The sequence below is a fragment of the Triticum urartu genome, chromosome 5A (assembly GCF_056163025.1).
Source record: "Triticum urartu cultivar PI428250 chromosome 5A, HENAU_Tu73, whole genome shotgun sequence".
Taxonomy (NCBI): domain Eukaryota; kingdom Viridiplantae; phylum Streptophyta; class Magnoliopsida; order Poales; family Poaceae; genus Triticum; species Triticum urartu.
In genome coordinates, this window is record NC_141877.1 from 109,552,331 (window position 1) to 109,570,747 (window position 18,417).

Genomic DNA, 18,417 nt, shown 5'->3' on the forward strand with positions numbered 1-18,417 from the left:
GATGAACTTTTTAATATAATTTCAATGAACTGTTTTCAGTATGGATGAATTATTTGTCAAATTCATGACCTTTCTGGAGTTTGTGAACTTTTTTCAAAATCAATAAACATTTTTGAATTCAAGATATTTTTTTGGTGAACTTTTTTTATTTTTTTTAAATCGTATTTTCTCAAAAGTCATGAGTTGACACGTAGATTGGTTAATCGCGACCGGTCAAACGCGATCGAGCTACCATGGAAATTGTTCAACCTCGAACGAACGAGGCCGTTCACATTTTCTCATTTTTTAAGTGTTAAACCAAGCTTTATGACTCAAAGTCCACATGATATGGAATACAAATTGGATCATGGGGTTGCTCTAGCCAGACATGTCAGCCCCTGATCAAGAGAATGTGCAAACTTGGCTAACCTATCAGCATCCATATTAGATGCTCTAACTTCAAAAAAGAAATTACAGTTAAAAAATGTTGCTCACATTTTCTCGTGAACAGACGATCAAGCCGCTCGCCTTCTTCTTGTGTCGGCCCACCAGTGTGGGTGTGTGAGCGCGAGGGAAATGTTCGGGCGGTTAAGGCACGGAACAGAAGCTCCCAAAATTAGGTACGTGGTGTTCCCCGTCGTTGTGTTCTTTCTCGGCAATGACTATGCACACGCCGCATCTGCTTCGTCCCCGTAGTGAACACTGCTCATGTTTTAATTTCCACTTGTTCGAACAACAGCATTGGGGAGTTTTCGCAAAAAAAGCATCATTGACGAGTCAATTATTTTGCTGTTAAGTCGAGATAATTGCTTCTATGTGTCGCTGGAAACACTTCCATATTCACATGTTGTCCTAAATTATGAGATTCTTGATCACTGCTCAATTTCTTTTACGTCCACAACAGGTTAAAGTTTTTTTTTTGTCTCGTGTGTGCTACACATGTCCATTCCCTTTTCCTCACCTCAAACACAACAAGGCATGGCAATAACTTTCCGCATATATATATTATCTACAAAGCAACTACGGTTTCAGTTGCCCCGTCTTTGGTGTTGGCACAAACATAATCAATTTAGCATTTTTTGTGTCTGTTAATCAGTGAGGCTGGATGTTCATCGCATATATGTACCTGCGACAGGAAGTCTCCCATTGTGAATTAGCCTCAACTTAGTGCACTACTAACAGGGTTGCTTTGTGCAATTTAGTTTGCAAGTGGGTGTAAATGAACATCCTATTAAGGAACCACCATAAATTCAAAAACCACCGAGCGGTTTAAGCCCTAAAAAGCTTGATGGCAAGAAAAGCGCACAACTTCAGTAAATCACTTATCCTTAACATTCATTGTGTACCATCATTATATTAACTAGCCAATATGAGGTGTAAAGAGGGGTCTCGAAAAGTCACTTCTTTTGTGAAAATTGTTGGACATCATATATGTAGGAAAAACACTAATTTGACCATTATTCCCTTTACTCTGCTTAAACATTTTACGTCTTACGTCACGAGAAAAATGTCGTCCTTTGTGAAAATGGTCACTTATTGTATACGCCTATGAAAGAACAACCATGTTGTCTTCTAAATTTTCTTGTCAGTTGTATGTTTCATGTCTCTGAAAGAGTTTCCAAAATCATGTTGATCGTCCATTAAGGTCTAGATGGATAAAAACACAACACAAGCAACATGTAACAATGAAGAAAATTCAATCCTTCTTGGCAGCTGTACAGAATCCTTAACACATGTTGCTAATGTGTACGCAACTTACAACATGTTGTCAATGGATATGCAACATACCGACATGTTGTCTATAACATGCTCAAACAACATATGCATCGTCAAAAAGTTCTCAATATCACTAACCTCGTACCATAACAATGAAGGCACCGCCTTCGCCAATCCAGACCCGTCAACCGTGAAAACAGCTTGATTGAGCCCTATCGAAGCTTAGATCGGGTGATCCCACACCTCCCACCCCTGGGATCATCTTGTTCCAAGCTTGGTGGCGTGCCACCGGGGCAGAGGGGGAGAAGCATGGAGGACCAGTCAGGGCCGGCCCTGGGGCATGGCAAGGAGTGCGGCCGCCTAGGGCCCAGCCCAAGCAAGGGCCCATCCGTTTGCATGTCTCTAGTAGATATATAAGCATATTAGGAAGAAGAAAAGATAAAGAAGGTAAAAAGACCAGCCAAGAGACAACCATTCAGCCAGTCACCTACTCCCGCTGCGCGACCAAGCTAGGAATTAACTCTGCGGCGAAAATTTTGGCAATGAAATCAGCCAATCTGCTAATATCCTTGATTATCGATCTCAATTAATGTCGGATCTATGCAGTGTGAGATGTGTATCCATTCCATGCAGCCAAAAATCCCATTTAGTTTGGCAAGTATGAGTCGCAGCATGCAATACTCCTTCCCACAAAATTAAAAAGCATGCAACACTCCTTTAATTAGGCCCCATGCATCATGCAATACTCCGATTCAAGCTAAAAAAAGCATGCAATACTCCACTAATTAGGCACCATGCAACCAATGATTTTTCTCGTTGGATGAATCTCGTTGTCGGTTCTTCCGACGGGTCGCAGCCACTACACACCTGCCACAACATTATTGGTGATAGTCGTGGCAGTCAGAGCCGTGCCAAGGCGAGGGCCCATGGCCGGTGGAGTTCAAAAGTTCGCACAAGGACCTCTAAGATGCTAGGGCCGGCCCTGAGACCAGTAAAACAAGAGAAGAGGCTTGAATCATTTTCCCGCCGTTAAACTGATGAGGATAGCCAAGGTTGTGACCGCAGATCATGTTAGTGGCCTTTCTTGTTAAATGAACCTTCGTATTCTTGAGAAAAACGTAAGATTGAATGCTGATGCCAACATATGGGGTTCCAAATTTCTCTTAGCAATGCACCCTGTTGCACTACTTTTTCTGTTTGATAGCTTACCATGAAATCATTTGTTGCACTACTTTTTCTGTTTGATAGCTTACCATGCCGCCTGGTCACATCGTATGGATCTTTTTCATAGAAGTTGCATTTCGATGCCCACGATCAAATGATTTCTTGTTGAACTTGTCATGATTTCCAAATGTTTATTTATTGCTAAGAAATGATGATTGGCATGATCAATGACAGGCCGAAAAGAAGTGAAATTAAGGCAGCAGCAGCAGCAACGGCTTACATTTTCTGATCAGCTAGACTAGAGTGAGAAGTGAAGCTTCCAACGGTTGTAATAAAAGAGAAGAAAACTAAAGAAGTTGTGCAACGAACAAGCATGCGATGCCATCGTCTTCTTGAGGTTTGGATGCTGCGCGTGCAAGAAAGCGGCCGGCGCGCGGTCAGCGGCCGTTCATCTCGCCGGGCGGCCAGCGGCGGCACGACGAGCCGACCTGCTCGAGGAACTTGGTGAGGCGGGCGTGCTTGGCGGCCCACTGCTCCGCCATCTTCTGCTCCTTGAGCTCGGCATCACGCCGGAGCCCGGCCACCTTCTCCCGGTACTCCGCCTCGAGGCGCTCCACGGCGGCCGCCTGCTCCTCCCACAGCGCTCGCATCTTGGCCTCGAACTCCTCCGCGGCCTCGCGCCGCCGGCACGCGCGCTCCGACTCCAGCTGCAGCTCCACGCGCTTCAGCCTCCACGAGGCCTCTTTCCGGTGCGCGGCCCACGCGCGGTGCCCCTCGTCCAGCTCCCGGCAGCACTCGGCCAGCTCTGCCAGCGCTGCCTGAGGAGCATCCGCCACCATGCCCGGCGCCGGTGGCGGCCTGGCGAACCCGAACGCGGCGCCGTCCTCCGCCATCTGCTGCTGCTGCTGCATCCACGGCGCGGCGGTCGGGGGCGGGACGACGGCGGAGGCGAGGCTGAGCGTCACGGACGGCGACGGCGGCGCCGGAGAGACGGGCGCGCCGTTGGCGGCGGTGGACGACATCCAGGGCGGGAGCATGGGAGCCGCCATGAGGTGGTGGTGGTGCAGCGGCGTGGCGCCCACTCCCACCTGCTGCCTCTCCTTGACGAGCTTCTCGGCGAAGTTCTCGAGCAGCCACTCGTACCTGCCCCTCTCGTCGGGGCTGGGCTCGGGGGGCGGCCTCCGGCTGTCCCTGATCTCCCGCTGCTGCTTCTCCTTGAACACCTCCCACCACTTGCCGAGGCGCTTCGCCGTGCGGCCGGGCACCTCGGCGGCGATCTTCTTCCACTTGTTGCCGTGCTTGGCCTGGAGGCGGATGACGAGGCGCTGCTCGTCGTCGGTGAGGGAGCCCTTCTTGATGCCGGGGCGGAGGTAGTTCTTCCAGCGCTCGAGGCAGGACTTGGCGTCGCGGTCGAGGGGCACGTTCATGCGCTGCGCCACCAGGTTCCACTCGCGGGGGCCATACTGCCGGACGTAGGAGCGGAGGATGGCGTCTTCCTCAGGCCGCCACCGCTGTCTCTCCTTCATCTCCATCCGCACCTGCACCACAGGCCATCGCCCATCCCACCTCCTCACTCCTCATAATGCACTCTGCATCCATCCACCCATCATCCATCCATGAAGGAAAAGAAAAAAGAAATCAAATTAGCTCCTTGCAAGTCAAAGATTGTAGTCTTCAAAAAGTACAAGGCGCAGCGGCAGTGATAATCTTCAGACAAGAAAAGGTAACGAGAGAGAGAGAGAGAGAGAGAGAGAGATGACTGGTGGTTTAGCTGCTTTATTCATTGCGGCATTAATAAGGTTTCAGTTGAGGGATGCATTACTCTCATCTGCAGCACACCTCGGTACGCTGCTACTACCAGGACTTGCAACTGCGTACATGTTTCAACTTGGCATCGAAAAATTGTTCAAGTCATTTTTTCACCACAGCCCAGGGATAGAGAGGAATTGACAACGAATTAAACCTTAAGTACAGCCGAGTGATGAGCAACTGCAAAGGCTTGTCTTGTATCCAGAACTATGTCGCAATCTAGCGTTAACTTGGGTGATGATATCAATCAAGGACACTCTACATAATCTGGCGAAATGCCCACCTCATACCCAAGGAAAACAACAAACTGAGAGAATGAGCAAGGGACAGAAGCAAATCCAAATTCAAATCAATGTGATGATACCGGGACCATTTTTGCAACCCCACGTGATGATTGCTAATTACGTGCTAAAAGGCATCGAGTCAGGGCTAATCATACAGCGACATGCAATTACCTAAGATTTTTTCGGCGTAGCATCTTAATTTTTCACGTATATTAGTGAAACATCAAATCAACAGAAGATAAAAAAAATGCAGTAAAAACCTGAAAAAAATTCAGGCAAACGAGTTGGTGGATCTTTGGAGGTAAGGTGTTGTGGATAACTATAAACATGATATAAGAGCAAAGAGTAGCCTACTTCTCAAAGTATCGGACTTAGTGGGAGCTATAATTCTCAAGATTGGTTTAGCTTATGCATTTCATCTTCTAATTCAATCATGAAAAGGAAGAAAATCACACATTCAAACCAGATAAATCAGCGAGGTGTCCCATTCTTTTACATGTTATTACTGACAAACTGATGGCGGTGTGGGGGTTCATATGAACTGCAGGTAGTAGTATATGAAGAAACTTAGATCTGTGGAACTTGGTGTATTAGCGTCGTTCAGATTAAAAAGAAAAACATGAAGCAGGTTCTTAGTTACTACTGTACTTATCGTTCTTGTATCTACATGAATATTCCAAAGGATATGGAGGGAGAAACAAGGAGCCATAATCATGAAGCAATCAAGAGGAAATGATGGAGGAAATTTTGGGAAATCCCTACGAAAGAAGCTGGATGGTTCTCTTTCCTTTGCCAAGAATACAAGGAAACATTTCGTACTCTCGGAAGCACTCTAAGCAGTGATGCTTCTTCAAGCATTTCATACCCTCGGAAGCACTCTAAGTAGTGATGCTTCTTCAAGCATTTCATACCCTCGGAAGCACTCTAAATAGTAGTTATTTATGCTTCAATTAGCATGTCATCAATGAATAGAGAACCAAAAAGGAACAAGGCAATAAAGAATCAAGCAACCAGTGCATTCATGCTAGCAGTAAAGATCCAGAAAGCTTGTAGTGGAACCAAGAACATATGCAGGAAATTAAAACGGTCAGAGCACATCAGTCCCCACTCCATACTTCCTAGCCATCCATTCTACATCTCATCTCAGACAATGAAAAAAGGTGTAACTAGTAGACCAGCAGTCCGTGTCGTCAAAACAAAAGTAGCAGGACAGAAATAAAATTGTTTCATAACCAGCTAATTAACCAGGAAAGATGAACAAAGGCGCCCGCTACAGCTTGAAGAACAGGATGAACTGGCTCAAAGAAGAAGAGGAAGAAGCAGAAGACTTACAGAGGCACCACTACACCATGCTGTTCTTGCGCTGTTCTTGGCCTCTCCCTCTGAATCAAGAACACTTGGTAGATAGAGAGAGAGCCCAAAATTATTGCCAGGGGAGAGATCTCAACCGAAAGATTCTTTCTCTTCGCCCAGCCCAGCCCAGCTCAGCTCAGCGTGACTACGGGGGAGGGAGAGGGAGGTGCTGTGGCCTGTTGGTGGTTCAGACAGAGTGTGTATGCGTATATATGGAAGTGGGGGTGGAAAGGAGAGGAGGGAGACAGGAGGCAGCGAGAAATTAGGGCACGCGAGGCGGACGCAGGGGAAAAGACGGGGGAGGAAAAGGGATGGGTGGAAAGGAGAGGCGTCCGTATTTATAGACACGGACGCAAACACAGGAAAAGCGAGAGCGCTAGCGCTAGCATGGCCGGCCACAGTTGCGAGCACCATGCATGCATGCAGGCACAGCCACACATGGAGTGGAGTGGACATGGATGGATGGATGTGCGCTCCCACATGGAGCCATGGAGAGATGGGGACGTGCGTGCGTGTATCTTCCCCCCCCCTCTCTCTCTCTCTCTCTCTCTAGCTTAGCTTGGTCGAGCTGACTTCACAGTGGCCGTGGAGCAGGGAGGGGAGAGAGATGCCAGGCACTCCACTGTTGGAGAGGAGATGGAACAATGGCCACAGCAGATGGAGCCTCTCTGGTCTGGCTGGGCTCAAATCAAATAATTTTCCGACCGCATCTGTGGGCTGTAGCGGTGGCATTTCCTTGCAGATGCAGATGCCGATGCGTGCCTCCTCTCTTCCTTTCACTTTTGTTCGCGCGCCATGAAATTTACTGGTGCCCGGCTCACGGCTGCCGCGCACTCACTGTGTTAGGAACTTTTCCTTGAGGAAATTGGCTGTGCGATGCCCCCAAAACTGGCTCCTCCACTGTGCCTCAAACCCATGCATATACTGCGGCCGCAGAGCACATCGACCAAAAAAAATAATCATGCGGAGAAACAAAAACAGAATTCCGTACAGATCCTCGGAGTTAATTGCACGACGTGTTTTTTACACATTGGTGCACAAATATGTAAAAGAAAAAAATATAGAAACTTAGCTTGACCAAAATGGATCCGATCATTAGAAAAAGTATATAAATTCGATTAGATTTGTTGCATAAAGAACAAAGTCTAAATGCAGGTACGTGCGGTTCCGGGGACGCGGGGGTGGGGGTGGGGGCATCTCATGCAGTGCATGCGCCCGTGGCGTCGTGTCATGGCAGCGACATGTATGTGCTTGTTGCCTAGCAGTAAACGCTGTGGAGGAAAAGAGAAGAGAAAAGGGTTCCCGTGGAGCAGCGTGCTCGGTGCGTCTCTGCGTGACCTTGTAACGCACTTTTGAGGCAGATTTTAGGATCACTACCAGGCATCGTTAAAGTGGATCCATTTCCATGGAGCACAAATCAAGATCACCTGACCAAAAGCAGGAGACCCTCTTTTCGTTGTTTAATGCTGGTATACTTTTGATGGAGGAGACCGACTGTGTCAACTGAAAAGAAGCAAATGCTGTTGGTTGTATGCATAGGGATTGCATGGATTCGAGCGGTCGTTATTAAAGAGAGAAAAGATGAGAGTAAGAATTCATGTCGACTGAATTTTCGGTTGATGTCGATAGTTTATCTAAACAAAACGGTATGGCTAGGTCGAGATTTAACCAAGTCCCAGTCAAAATGCTACAATATGTAAGAAAGAAAGAAAAATTACACGAATCTCAATGTATGATGTTATGAATATAGTATCGATTGAGACATAACCGGGCAAGACCGAAACAAAAGTATGTACTCACTCTGTTTTTATTTCCTATGCATGTCAGGTTTGACTGAAGTCAAACTTCGTAAAATTTGACCAAATTCATAGAAAAAGATATAAACATTTATCATAACAAATCTATATGATGTCAAAATACATTCAATAATGAATGTAATGGCATTGATTTGTTATTGTATGTGTTAATATTTTTGCTTATAAATTCGTCAAAGTTTACAAAGCTTGATTTTGATCAAAGCTAATACACGGACTAAATAAAAAGGAGGGAGTGCAAAGCATGTGTTGGAAGGGTCCCTACGAAACAAACAAATATCGCACCAAAAAATTCAAGATGGTTTTACATGCATGATTGAGGAATGGCAAAAGCTTGGATCCGCCGAATCATGGAGCTAGGTTGGCCATGCATGCGTATATGCGCAACCGTTGGTCCCATTGGGTGGTGACAAAACAATGATGGGATCTCTAGCTATAGACAGCGCTGTTGCAAGCATGCATAGGGCCTCCTGTATTATTGATGGGACCTCACCCCTGACCTCGCCTTGGCCCCGCGCTCTCCCTCTACGCACTGTAGCGGGCGTACGAGTGCTTGCTATAGCTCTCCTACTTAGCAAGTTCCAAATGAGCCGCATGTACTCATGTTTACAGGTAGAGAGTGCCAGGAAGATGCTGTACTCGGTGTGTCTCTGTGGTCACCGGCCGGCGGGAAGATGCATGGAAACGCAACCTTGATTCGACTACTTGTATACGCATACTGCTTTCTTCCCCGTGTATAGTACTGCAAATAATTCATCTTGTCTAGTTGTCTTGCCAGTATGATTAGGAGTCAATCTTCTAGCCATGGGTGTACTTCTTTAATTGGCTCTTTTACTATAAACCCTAATCCATCGATGCTTTGACCGCAATAACCACCATCAAACCAATGAACAAAGCACTAGAATCCACGTACCCTGCATGGGAGATTACCACTCCCATGTTGCAAACGGCCCCAAATTGATGGCGCGTAGCCATTTGTGGGCGAGGAGAGGTAGGCACGCACAGCTCCGCAGGCTAGGAGCCACGACCGTAATGGCAAGGGTAGCCGCAGGGCCGGCCGGCCGATCGAGGAACCGCAGAGGCTGGCGCTTGCGGCAGCGTATCTGCGCACGCTGGAAGAAGATCGCCCCCGCTCCCTCCCCCACCCAGATCGCGATCCCCCGCGCGCAGCCGGAGAATTCACTCCGGGCCGGGCCACCGGCGTAACGCCTCGAAGCGCCTCGATCAGAGCGCGCGAGCGAAACCCTACGTGGGTGGGGTGCGTACGAGAAGAAGGGGTTTTGCTAAACATGGCAGCATTTAGGGCCGAGCATCACAAGGCGCCCAGAGGCAGAGCGCGGGGCAGACGTCGGGGCGGAAAGAGCCACCCACGCGCGCCGCAGGCGAAGGTCGGAGGAAGACGCCATGGAACACGCAAGCCAGGCACCAGACTCCACAGCTAGAGCCTAGAGCTATTGCTCTGCTGCTAGGGCCCCGCGCCCACTGGCTGGCCGCGTCGTCGCTCGAGTCGATGACGTGTGCCCGCGCCGCGTGCGTACACTGCATACCGTATGTATGTATGTATGTATGTATGTATGTATGTGCGCGTGTAGACGTGGTGCACGTACGTATGCAGTACAGTGCGTGTGTGTAGTCTGTAGTGTATAGTAGTAGCACTTAAGACGTGAGTTGTACTGTTTGTCTATATGTACATATACAACCGCCAACCGTGAGTGATGCGCTCTGACGCCTGCTGGTACTCCATTGCTCTCTTGCAGTACAACACTTTAGTTTTTCTTTATTTATAAATCACAAGATACAATGAGGACTAATAAACCAATACGGAGGTAATACGAGGGCTTCTACGATGTCCCCTATACAGTAATCTGTAATTAATTGATTCGCTGTGTCGGCGTGGGTTAGCTTCAAATGGAAGGTAAGACTAGGAAGGCGAGTTTCTACTATTGGGCCGGCCAAGGTGTGGTGTCCATTGGTGAAGGGTATTTACTACCACGTACTACTACTGCACGTACGTAGTGCATTATATGGTCTGTACGCAGTGGACACACTGTGGACAGAGCGTGCGTGCGGGGCCGGGTGCCGAGAGAAACACGCTAGCTAGTGACCGATCGATCAAATGGGTGGCTCCATGGCTGGCAGCGGCAGGCACCCTCTCGCCCTACTCAGTGAGCCCTCATCTTCATATCTAATCCGTCGACCTCTGTACACTGTACGTGTACGTGTACGCGCATTCATGGATACTATCTAATCCCTGTGCGCGCGCGTGCGTGCTTGATTCAAAACGAAGAGTTAAAACTTGACTCGATCGGGCGCAAGGTACGTACGACGATCCAGTCGTGGTCCGTCCACACCCCCCTCCGCCGGCCATTCGGAATTCCCTTTCAGCCCCTCAGCCCGGCCATCGGAGAGGAAAAGGACGGAACGGTCGCCAGTACACACACGAGAGCTCACGGCGACACCTTCGGCTCCACCCGTCGGCGCCCTTTTACCGCGCGCTTTTTTTTACGTGCACGTTGGTGGTGGCTCCGGCGCAAATGCGGATGGGATACCTTGCTCTGCTCCACCATGGATTGGGAGAGAGCTACTCCTACTCCTTACTGGTAGGAGGGAGATGGCAGCAAGTGATAGGCTGGGATAAAGGCAGGCTATTTATGCTACTGGCTCGTGCCAGTACGTACTACGTAGAGTAGGAGTCCAATCGAATTTGTTTTGATTTGACATGCCCATGCCCGTTCGTTTATCTTTACGACGTTGGCCGTTTCTTCTCCTCAGTTGACTTTTCCGTTCATCTTCCGGCTCAACAGTAAAACTGCGGGATTAGTCTGCTCGTAAAAGTATTTTTATTACGGGGTAAGGGATCTTCAACAACAACCCACAAATTTTCTCTCGCATACAGAGGACTGGTCATCAGTCCGTGGACATGGATGCAGAAGGACATCATTCAACCGTAGCCGCATTCTATCCGCCAGCAAATTCAAATTCAAATCAACGTTGGTCTACACAACGCGTCGGATTGCATCCCTAATCACAATCAAAAGTAGGCAAGTATGCTTAGTTTTTACATGCCTGAATCCAAAAGAACATCAGTCTGACAGTCCTTGCATTTTTGCCCTGCCGGACCGACCATCCCAATAAGATGCTTCCCGATCAAGGAGATGTCGTCGCCGCCGCGTAGGCAGCCTCCGTGTCCGCGTCCACCTCCGCCTCCCGCGTCCTCATCTTCCGCCGCCGCCAACTCATCTTTCTGCCGCTCCAGCATATGGTAGCAGATGGATTGCATGATAATTATAACATCGACAAAGAGTCGATATTCAAGGTCACCATCTTGGAGTCCTCCGCATTGGCGGCAATCTTTACCCTCTTTTTCTCGAGCGCCGCCTTTCATTCTTCGATCATGGTCCTCCTTTCTTCGAGCTTGATCTTGTTCTCTGTCGCCTCCATCAACTGCTTGAACCTCTCCGCCTTCCGCTCCTCCTTGATGTTCGAGCGCCCCACGCATGCCTCTTCCTTATTCACCAAGTTCTCCTCGAACCTCTCCGCCAGCTTGGCAACCACACCTTCTCACTTCGCCCTCTCCTCCTCCCACTTCGTGCCCCACAGATTTCTTCTAACCGTCTTCAGTGGTTCTTGGGTTGGGTCGTCAAGGTCACCAGTTTCTTCCTTGTTGGCTTGGACGGCGGCCTTGACAATGAAAAGGTTCCACTTCCGCCGCCCATTCAACTTCAACCAACAATGCATGACGGTGAAGGACTTCTTCTCCAACTTCATGTACACCACACAAGCACGAGTAGGCTACAAAAAGTGAAACAATGCTTATCTGTCTAGTGAGCAACAAAACAATACATGTCCGACCAGTGATCAACAATACTAAAGCACATCGGACTAGTGATCAATATAACTAAAACATATCCAGCTAGTGAGCAACAAAACTAAAGCTTGTCCGGCTAGTGATCAACAAAACTAAAGCATGTCCGGCTAGTGATCAACAAAACTAAAAGCATGTCCGACTAGCGATGATCAACAAAATTAAAGCATATCCGGGTAGTGATCAACATAACTACAACATATCAGGCTAGTGATGATCAACAACTTACTTGCTCGGTGATTTGTGCGCCGCCAGGCCACTGTGCGATGAGATGTTTCAAGTGTCCGCAATACTTGGAGATGGCCTCTTGGATGGTATACCATCGATGGTTGAGGGACTTCCACTCACGATTGTGGATCAACGCGTCGGAGTAGGGCGCGAAATGCTTGTGCTCATGGAACCATATGTGAATGTCCCTCCGAAAGGTGGTGCCATGGACAATATCGAGGCTAGTGGCCAACCATGCGTCGCACAACAGCTCATCCCCATCGCATGTTAAAGCTTTCTCGTCTACCCTTCTTCTTCGGATTGCCGGCTGTATCATCCAGGTCACGTCGTCGCCGTCCTCCCCCTCCTCCCCCCTCCGAATGTTGCTCTTCGGCGACCCAATGCTATTGTTGCTTTGTGAATCACTGGTCTCGGTGTAGGACCGTGTGTGGTCGTCTAGGAGTAGGACTGTTGCTGCAGGTAGTTGCCGGATTGGGTGGGATCCGAGTCTTCCACCTACCCGTCCTCATAGCCCCTCTTCCTCCCTTGCCTCTGTGGTGGATGATATCGAGCATCTCCCTGTCCGCACCGCACGTCGGCTGCCCCGCTCTCGGTATTGCATCAAATAGCGTGTGGGCACCCATCTGTTCTCCGCCCGTCGTCCTCGTCCGGACAAACGGCGGCGAAGAATACTCGGAGAAGTGCGGCGTCGTAGTAGTGCGTGAAGGAAATATGCCCTAGAGGCAATAATAAAGTTATTATTTATTTACTTATTTCATGATAAATGTTTATTATTCATGCTAGAATTCTATTAACCGGAAACATAATACATGTGTGAATACATAGACAAACAGAGTGTCACTAGTATGCCTCTACATGACTAGCTCGTTCATCAAAGATGGTTATGTTTCCTAACCATAGACATGAGTTGTCATTTGATAAACGGGATCACATCATTGGGAGAATGATATGATTGACTTGACCCATTTCGTTAGCTTAGCACTTGATCGTTTAGTTTGTTGCTATTGCTTTCTTCATGACTTATACATGTTCCTATGACTATGAGATTATGCAACTCCCGTTTACCGGAGGAACACTTTGTGTGCTACCAAACGTCACAACGTAACTGGGTAATTATAAAGGTGCTCTACAAGTGTCTCCGAAGGACTTGTTGGGTTGGCGTATTTCGAGATTATGATTTGTCACTCCGATTGTCGGAGAGGTATCTCTGGGCCCACTCAGTAATACACATCACTTAAGCCTTGCAAGCATTGCAACTAATGAGTTAGTTGCAGGATGATGTGTTACGGAATGAGTAAAGAGACTTGCCGGTAACGTGATTGAACTAGGTATTGAGATACCGACGATCGAATCTTGGGCAAGTAACATACCGATGACAAAAGGAACAACGTATGTTGTTATGCGGTTTGACCGATAAAGATCTTCGTAGAATATGTAGGAGCCAACATGAGCATCCAGGTTCCGCTATTGGTTATTGACCGGAGATGTGTCTCGTTCATGTCTACATAGTTCTCGAACCCGTAGGGTCCGCACGCTTAAAGTTCGATGACGGTTATATTATGAGTTTATGTGTTTTGATATACCGAAGGTAGTTCAGAGTCTCGGATGAGATCGGGAACATGACAAGGAGTCTCTAAATGGTCAAGACTTAAAGATCGATATATTGGACGACTATATTCGGACATCGGAAAGGTTCTGAGTGGTTCGGATATTTTTCGGAGTACCGGGGAGTTACAGGAATACGGGGGAAGAAGTATATGGGCCTTATTGGGCTTTAGGGGGAGAGAGAAAGGCAGCCCCCACCAATGACTAGTCCGAATTGGACTAGGGGGAGGGGCGGCGCCCCCTCCTTCCTTCTCTTCCCTCTTCCCCTTCCTTGTCTCCTACTCCTACTACTTGGAAAGGGGAGGAATCCTACTCCCGGTGGGAGTAGGACTCCTCCAGGGCGTGCCATAGGGGCCGGCCCTCTCCCTCTCCTCCCCCCTTTATATATGGAGGAGAGGGGCACCCCATAGACAACAATTGATCTATTGGATCTTTTAGCCGTGTGTGGTGCCCCTCTCCACCATAGTCCACCTCGATAATATCGTAGCGGTGCTTAGGCGAAGCCCTGCGACGATAGAACATCAACATCGTTACCACGCTGTCGTGCTGACGGAACTCTCCCTTAAAGCTCGGCTGGATTGGAGTTCGAGGGATGTCATCGAGTTGAGCGTGTGCAGAACTCGGAGGTGTCGTACGTTCGGTACTTGATCGGTCAGATTGTGAAGACGTACGACTACATCAACCGCGTTGTGCTAACGCTTCCGCTTTCGATCTATGAGGGTACGTGGACACACTCTCCCCTCTCGTTGCTATGCATCACCATGATCTTGCGTGTGCGTAGGAATTTTTTTGAAATTACTACGTTACCCAACAGTGGTATCCGGGCCAGGTTTTATGCGTAGATGTTATATGCACGAGTTGAACACAAGTGAGTTGTGGGCGATACAAGTCATACTGCTTACCAGCATGTCATGCTTTGGTTCGACGGTATTGTTGGATGAAGCGGCCCGGACCGACATTACGCGTACGCTTAAGCGAGACTGGTTCTACCGACGTGCTTTACACACAGGTGGCTGGCGGGTGTCAGTTTCTCCAACTTTAGTTGAACCAAGTGTGGCTACGCCCGGTCCTTGAGAAGGTTAAAACAACACTAACTTGATGAACTATCGTTGTGGTTTTGATGTGTAGGTAAGAACGGTTCTTGCTCAGTCCGTAGCAGCCACGTAAAACTTGCAACAACAAAGTAGATGACATCTAACATGTTTTTGCAGGGCATGTTGTGATGTGATATGGTCAATACATGATGCTATATTTTATTGTATGAGATGATCATGTTTTGTAACCGAGTTATCGGCAACTGGCAGGAGCCATATGGTTGTCGCTTTATTGTATGCAATGCAATCGCCCTGTAATTGCTTTACTTTATCACTAAGCGGCACTGATAGTCGTAGAAGCAATAGTTGGCGAGACGACAAAGATGCTACGATGGAGATCAAGGTGTCGCGCCGGTGACGATGGTGATCATGACGGTGCTTCGGAGATAGAGATCACAAGCACAAGATGATGATGGCCATATCATATCACTTATATTGATTGCATGTGATGTTTATCTTTTATGCATCTTTTTTTGCTTTGATTGACGGTAGCATTGTAAGATAATCTCTCACTAAATTTCAAGATGAAAAGTGTTCTCCCTGAGTATGCACCATTGCCAAAGTTCGTCGTGCCTAGACATCACGTGATGATCGGGTGTGATAAGCTCTACGTCCATCTACAACGGGTGCAAGCCAGTTTTGCACACGCAGAATACTCAGGTTAAACTTGACGAGCCTAGCATATGCAGATATGGCCTCGGAACACTGAGACCGAAAGGTCGAGCATGAATCATATAGTAGATATGATCAACATGGTGATGTTCACCATTGAAAACTACTCCATTTCACGTGATGATCGGTTATGGTTTAGTTGATTTGGATCACGTGATCACTTAGATGATTAGAGGGATATCTATCTAAGTGGGAGTTCTTAAGTAATATGATTAATAGAACTTAAATTTATCATGAACTTAGTACCTGATAGTATTTAGCATATCTGTGTTGTAGATCAATAGCTCACGTTTAGCTCCCCTGTTTTATTTTTGATATGTTCCTAGAGAAAAATAAGTTGAAAGATGTTAGTAGCAAAGATGCGGACTAGCTCTGTGATATGAGGATTATCCTCATTGCTGCACAGAAGTATTATGTCCTTGATGCACCTCTAGGTGACAGACCTATTGCAGGAGCAGATGCAGACGTTATGACCGTTTGGCTAGCTCAATATGATGACTACTTGATAGTTTAGTGCACCATGCTTAACAGCTTAGAATCGGGACTTCAAAGATGTTTTGAACGTCATGGATCATATGAGATGTTCCAGGAGTTGAAGTTAATATTTCAAGCAAATACCCGAATTGAGAGATATGAAATCTCCAACAAGTTCTATAGGTAAAAGATGGAGGAGAATAGCTCAAACAGTGAGCATGTGCTCAGATTGTCTGGGTACTACAATCACTTGAGTCAAGTGGGAGTTAATCTTCCAGATAAAATAGTGATTGACAGAATTCTCTAGTCACCATCACCAAGTTAGTAGAACTTCATGGTGAACTATAGTATGCAAGGGATGACGAAAACGATTCCCGAGCTTTTCATGATGATGAAATCAATGAAGGTAGAAATCTAGAAAGAGCATCAAGTGTTGATGATTAACAAGACCACTAGTTTCAAGTAAAGGGCAAAGGGAACGAAAGGGAACTTAAAGAAGAATGGCAAGCAAGTTGCTGTTCAAGTGAAGAAGCACAAGTCTGGACCTAAGCCTGAGACTAAGTGCTTCTACCGCAAAGGGAGTGGTCACTGGAAGCAGAACTGCCCCAAGTATTTGGCGGATAAGAAGGATGGCAAAGTGAACAATGCTATATTTGATATACATGTTATTGATGTGTACTTTACTAGTGTTTATAGCAACCCCTCGGTATTTAATACTGGTTCGGTTGCTAAGAGTAGTAACTCGAAACAAAAGTTGCAGAATGAACAGAGACTAGTTAAGGGTGAAGTGACGATGTGTGTTGGAAGTGGTTCCAAGATTGATATGATCATCATCGCACACTCCCTATACTTTCGGGTTTAGTGTTAAACCTAAATAAATGTTATTTGGTGTTTGCGTTGAGCATGAATATGATTTGATCATGTTTATTGCAATACGGTTATTCATTTAAGTTAGAGAATAATTGTTGTTCTGTTTACATGAATAAAACCTTCTATGGTCATACACCCAATGAGAATGGTTCGTTCGATCTCGATCGTAGTGATACACATATTCATAATATTGAAGCCAAAAGATGCAAAGTTAATAATGATAGTGCAACTTATTTGTGGCACTGCCGTTTAGGTCATATTGGTGTAAAGCCCATGAAGAAACTCCATGCTGATGGGCTTTTGGAATCACTTGATTATGAATCATTTTGATGCTTGAGAACCATGCCTCATGGGCAAGATGACTAAGACTCTGTTCTCCGGAACAATGGAGCGAGCCACTGACTTATTGGAAATAATACATACCGATGTATGTGGTCCAATGAGTGTTGAGACTCACGACGGGTATCATTGTTTTCTCACCTTCACAGATGATTTGAGCAGATATGTGTATATCTACTTGATGAAGCATAAGTCTGAAATATTTGAAAAGTTCATATAATTTTAGAGTGAAGTGGAAAATCATCGTAACAAGAAAATAAAGTTTCTACGATCTGATCGTGGAGGAGAATATTTGAGTTACGAGTTTGGTCTTCATTTGAAACAATGCGAAATCTCTATGGTCCGAACATCATAACCGTACTTTATTAGATAGTGTGTCCGAACATCATAACCGTACTTTATTAGATATGGTACAATCTATGATGTCTCTTACTGATTTACAGCTATCGTTTTGGAGTTATGCATTAGAGACAGCTGCATTCACATTAAAAAGGGCACCATCTAAATCCGTTGAGACGACACCGTATGAACTGTGGTTTAGCAACAAACCTAAGCTGTCGTTTCTTAAAGTTTGGGGTTGCAATGCTTATGTGAAAAAGTTTCATCTTGATAAGCTCAAACCCAAGTCGGAGAAATGCGTCTTCATAGGATACCCAAAAGTAACTGTTGGGTACACCTTCTATCACAGATCCGAAGGCAAGATATTTGTTGCTGAGAATGTATCCTTTCTAGAGAAGGAGTTTCTCTCGAAAGAAGTGAGTGGGAGGAAAGTAGATCTTGATGAGGTAACTATACCTGCTCCCTTATTGGAAAGTAGTTCATCACAGAAATCTGTTTCTGTGACTCCTACACCAATTAGTGAGGAAGCTAATGATGATGATCATGTAACTTCAGATCAAGTTACTACCGAACCTCGTAGGTCAACCAGAGTGAGATCCGCACCAGAGTGGTACGGTAATCCTGTTCTGGAGGTCATGTTAATTGACCATGACGAACCTACGAACTATGAGGAAGCGATGATGAGCCCAGATTCCACGAAATGGCTTGAGGCCATGAAATCTGAGATGGGATCCATGTATGAGAACAAAGTGTTGACTTTGGTTGACTTGCCCGATGATCGGCAAGCCATAGAAAATAAATGGATCTTCAAG

General features: G+C 46.7%; 1 protein-coding gene across 1 annotated transcript; it reads right to left on the bottom strand.

Moving 5' to 3' along the window:
- Positions 1–3,036: 3,036 nt before the first annotated feature.
- AS1 (myb-like HTH transcriptional regulator family protein) lies at positions 3,037–6,627 on the bottom strand. The gene is made up of 2 exons (XM_048672700.2): positions 6,285–6,627; positions 3,037–4,448 (listed from the first exon to the last, which is right to left on the bottom strand). Exon 2 carries the CDS (start codon positions 4,389–4,391, stop codon positions 3,297–3,299), a length of 1,095 nt encoding a protein of 364 aa, XP_048528657.1. The 5' UTR covers positions 4,392–4,448; positions 6,285–6,627; the 3' UTR covers positions 3,037–3,296.
- Positions 6,628–18,417: the final 11,790 nt, after the last annotated feature.